General features: G+C 37.4%; 2 protein-coding genes across 4 annotated transcripts in view; both read right to left on the reverse strand.

Annotated features, from left to right (window-relative positions):
• Positions 1–90: 90 nt before the first annotated feature.
• Positions 91–4,062, reverse strand: LOC108254643 (COP1-interactive protein 1-like). Of its 3 annotated transcripts, none has more exons than XM_017449883.1 (7): positions 3,302–4,062; positions 2,714–2,953; positions 2,405–2,447; positions 1,982–2,136; positions 1,163–1,252; positions 469–561; positions 91–167 (listed from the first exon to the last, which is right to left on the reverse strand). In XM_017449883.1, exons 1-7 carry the CDS (start codon positions 4,049–4,051, stop codon positions 105–107), a joined length of 1,434 nt encoding a protein of 477 aa, XP_017305372.1. In that variant the 5' UTR covers positions 4,052–4,062; the 3' UTR covers positions 91–104. The 3 variants fall into 3 exon arrangements, with proteins under 3 accessions (XP_017305372.1, XP_026676116.1, XP_017305370.1); XM_026820315.1 differs by having other exon boundaries at positions 1,982–2,080; positions 2,349–2,447; XM_017449881.1 differs by lacking the exon at positions 1,982–2,136 and having other exon boundaries at positions 2,250–2,447.
• The window catches only part of LOC113465640 (flagellar attachment zone protein 1-like), a 19,282-nt gene continuing 19,132 nt past the window's right edge, over positions 4,053–4,202 (reverse strand). Inside the window, exon 4 of the mRNA XM_026820313.1 lies at positions 4,053–4,065. Coding sequence (XP_026676114.1) covers positions 4,053–4,065 — 13 coding nt within the window. The remainder of the gene's footprint in view (positions 4,066–4,202) is intronic.

A 4,202-nucleotide genomic window follows, 5' to 3' on the forward strand; every position in this document is an offset into this window, starting at 1 on the left:
TCAAAAGAGCCAGTGTTATTGTCTGTGGCTTGACAGGGCTGGTTTTGTCTCAGTTTTACGTCCTCCAGCGAGACGATTCGTTCGTACCTACTGTCCTTCTATATTTATTTAAAACAAAATGACTTACGTGGTAAGGTAGCCATTTTGTATACATCATCGCTGTGAGGCTGAAACAAAATAAAACAAGGAAAATTATTAGTAAAATAATATTAATAGGTATTTTAGGACAAATATCTAGGTACGTACTGGAACTATCATATAAGGCTAACAGGTAGGTAGGTACTTAAGTAAGTATCTACCTATCCACATTATTATTTTGACCCTCACTATATACCCGAGGTACCATTGAAGATATTTTAACATTTGAATTACAACACTAACCCAATCCCCACAAACCCACATAGGTATGAGTGTTCTCTTTCACGGCATTTTGTTCCTCCTGGACAATATTTTCTATAGTAAACTTACCCCCTGGCAGATTTTGCTGGTCTTGATGGTTGCAATTTGATCCATTAGTTCCTGGACTATTACACTGAGATTATTCTTACACAGTTCACATGTCTGAAAGCACAATGGATTCGAATAGTCACACTTCACAATATTATATTAATATGTTCCCCTTATATTTTTGTTGTCTACTCAAAACTATTCAATAAATTACTTAAATAGTCAGCAAATAAAGTTCTTCGTTAAAGAAAGAAAAAAGAAAGAAAGAAAGAGAGACAGAAAGAAATAAAGAAAGAAAGGAAAGAAGAGAGAAAGAAAGAAATAAAGAAAGGAATAAAGAAAGAAAGGAAAAAAGAAAGAAAGAGAGAAAAAAAAGAAAGAAAGAGAGGAAGAAAGAAAAAAGAAAGAGAGAAAGAAAGAAAGAGAGAAAGAAAGAAAGAGAGAGAGAAAGAAAGAAAGAGAGAGAGAAAGAAAAAAGAAAGAAAGAGAGAAAGAAAGAAAGAGAGAAAGAGAGAAAAAAAGAAAGAGAGAAAGAAAGAGAGAAAGAAAGAAAGAGAGAAAGAGAGAAAAAAAGAAAGAGAGAAAGAAAGAAAGAGAGAAAGAAAGAAAGAGAGAAAGAAAAAAGAAAGAAAGAGAGAAAGAAACAAAGAAAGAGAGAAAGAAAGAGAGAAAGAAAGAAAGAAAGAAAGAAAGAAAGGAAGAAAGAAAATTTTACCTGTGTATGATCCTGAGATTCGGAAAGTTTTTCAGTCAACTTCTCAAGCTGATCCGGGATTTCAGTGATACTCAAGTGACATCCATCATCCTGAAGAAATAAAAGACAAGAAACAAGATCAAGTAAGGATAAAATACCTACTGCTCTAACTATCAACAAATCGTAGTGGGTTAAATGGAAGCAATTCGTTTATTACTCACACAGGGGTATGACACCAAAGCAAGTGGGTATTAAAGTAACTTGACAAGGATAGCTCCAATCGCGTCAAAACCCAAAAGAATTCCAATGGATACTTCGTAGTGGGATTAATGGAAGCAATTCGTTTATTACTCACACAGGGGTATGACACTAAAGCAAGTGATTACTCACACAGGGGTATGACACTAAAGCAAGTGGGTATTAAAGTAACTTGACAAGGATAGCTCCAATCGCGTCAAAACCCAAAAGAATTCCAATAGATACTAATTCCGCCATCAAAAATTTCATTTGACCTGTTTGAACAGGGTCATTTGACCTGTTTGAACAAACTGTATTAGTAACTTGCAACTTCCATCACCTTATATTAGGTGAACATTCTTACCTCATCTTTATGTTCCAGTGAAGCCAAAGCTTCTTCCATTTCCTGAGCAGTAGTCTTCAGTCCTACTCCCTGCATATGTCGTCTTAGATCACTCAACTCCTGAGTCTTGACTTGAAGCTCTCTACTCAACTCTGACTTGAGTGATTCTCGTCTATATCGCTCGTGATTGAGGTAATTCCGCCATCAAAAATTTCAATTGATCTGTTTGAACAAACTGTATCAGTAACTTGCATTCTTACCTCATATTTATGTTCCAGTGAAGCCAAAGCTTCTTCCATTTCCTGAGCAGTAGTCTTCAGTCCTACTCCCTGCATGTGTCGCCTTAGATCACTCAACTCCTGAGTCTTGAGTTGAAGCTCTCTACTCAACTCTGACTTGAGTGATTCTCGTCTATATCGCTCGTGATTGAGTGCTATTCCGTCATCAAAAATTTCATTTGACCTGTTTGAACAAACTGTATCAGTAACTTGCAACTTCCATCACCTTATATTTGGTGAACATGCTTACCTCATCTTTATGTTCCAGTGAAGCCAAAGCTTCTTCCATTTCCTGAGCCGTAGTCTTCAGTCCTACTCCCTGCATATGTCGCCTTAAATCACTCAACTCCTGAGTCTTGAGTTGAAGCTCTCTACTCAACTCTGACTTGAGTGATTCTCGTCTATATCGCTCGTGATTGAGTGCTAGCTTGAGTTCCTTGACTACGTTCTGCAAGTGAAGAAAACAATAGGATCAATTATTGGGGATTGTGAATTCTTCCTCTAAACCAGTCAAGCTCAAAGTTTTTTCACACAAAAAAAACTTGTAAAAATAGGTGCAGGGGCAAAAAACAGCCCTAAAAGTCGGGTTAAGCTTATAGCGTAGGTATAGATAGCCAATTTTTATTTATCTATTTTTAATTTTCTTCTGATTATCAATTTACTATTTTCAATTTCCCTTTATTTTCCTATTCTCAGGCTTTTCCGGTCACTCACCTCCAATGTATCCACTTCTTCCTTGAGTTCTCCATTAGTGACAACCATGTCTTCAAGTTTCTTACTCATCCTATCCATTTCCTTATCATGGGATTTCACACTGCTCTCCACCCTGCTCTCAATCTCCTTGATCTCCCTGTTTGCTTCCTTCAGATCCATTTCAAGTTCTTTGCATTTGGATTTCTCGGTTTCAAACAATTTCTTGAAGCTGGAAATCTCCTGCTTGAACTTGAGAGATTCCTGGAAAGTGAGAAAAATACGACATGTTATTGTTCATGAAATTGTTATTTTCTCGTCATCGTCCTATGTACCTACTCTAGATCCACCAAACGTAAAAGAGAAACTAAGGAAAGAAATTATTAGGCTTAATGAACATATTGGATACCTACTCGATTCTATTCCATGACTTACCTCTCGTTCTTCCTCCAGTTGCATTTTCAAACACTCGAGCATATTGTTCAGCTGTTTCTCTTATTTTCTCGTCATCGTCCTATGTACCTACTCTAGATCCACCAACCGTAAAAAGAAGCTAAGGAAAGAAATTATTAGGCTTAATGGGTACCTACTCGATTCTATTCCATGACTTACCTCTTGTTCTTCCTCCAGTTGCATTTTCAAACACTCGAGCATATTGTTCAGCTGTTTCTTCTCATTCTCCTTTGCCTTGATCTCTTTCATAAGTTCCACATTACCATTACTCATCCTATCATTCTCCTCTCTCTCCTTCTCCAACTCCTTCTTCATCGCTCTCAGGTCCAGCGTGGTTGTATTGATTTGGTTCTCCAGGTTTTCTATCTGCACACCATACTCCAGTGTCATATTAGAAAACATCTCGTCTGCCTCAGACATGGTTTGTTCATAAAGTTTCTCCTTGATTTTCAGATCGCTGATCATTCTGTTTAGTTCTTCTATCTTTTCCATATTGAGAGTGGCGGTGGTGTTGTTGTTTGCACAGTTCTCACACTGGAGTTGTTCACTTGAGTTGATATGGGGTTCATTAGGTTGAGACTTCTCACTTGTTTGGGATATACATTCATCATTTGGCAAAGGACTCTCACTATCTCCCTCGCTACTATCAGTATGTACACGGAGTTGACATTGGCATTCATTGCGAAGTATGGCCATGTCATCGAACATTGTTTGTGTTTCTATGTGACATTTATTAGGAATGCTATGACTAGTGGCGTTCAGTTCAGAATGTTTGTTCTCAGTATGGTCTATTCTACTTTGTTCAGGAGATTCTACGTCTAGCAAAGCAAGCGCTCTGGTATTATCTATTCTATTTGATTTGGAAGACAAGGGTAATACACTATTTGAACTATTATCACAGGATATCATTTCATATTTGGAACCTGGAACATAGAATACAGAGGCAGATCTGTGTTAGTTGGTTGACATGGTATGGGGGAATATAATTCGTTCGCAACGCAGTACAACCAACAGGTATGTATTGCGAGAAATGTTCATGATTATACAATATGCCTATCGA

Source organism: Diaphorina citri, unplaced genomic scaffold (genome assembly GCF_000475195.1).
Source record: "Diaphorina citri unplaced genomic scaffold, Diaci psyllid genome assembly version 1.1 scaffold137, whole genome shotgun sequence".
Classification (NCBI taxonomy): Eukaryota; Metazoa; Arthropoda; class Insecta; order Hemiptera; family Psyllidae; genus Diaphorina; species Diaphorina citri.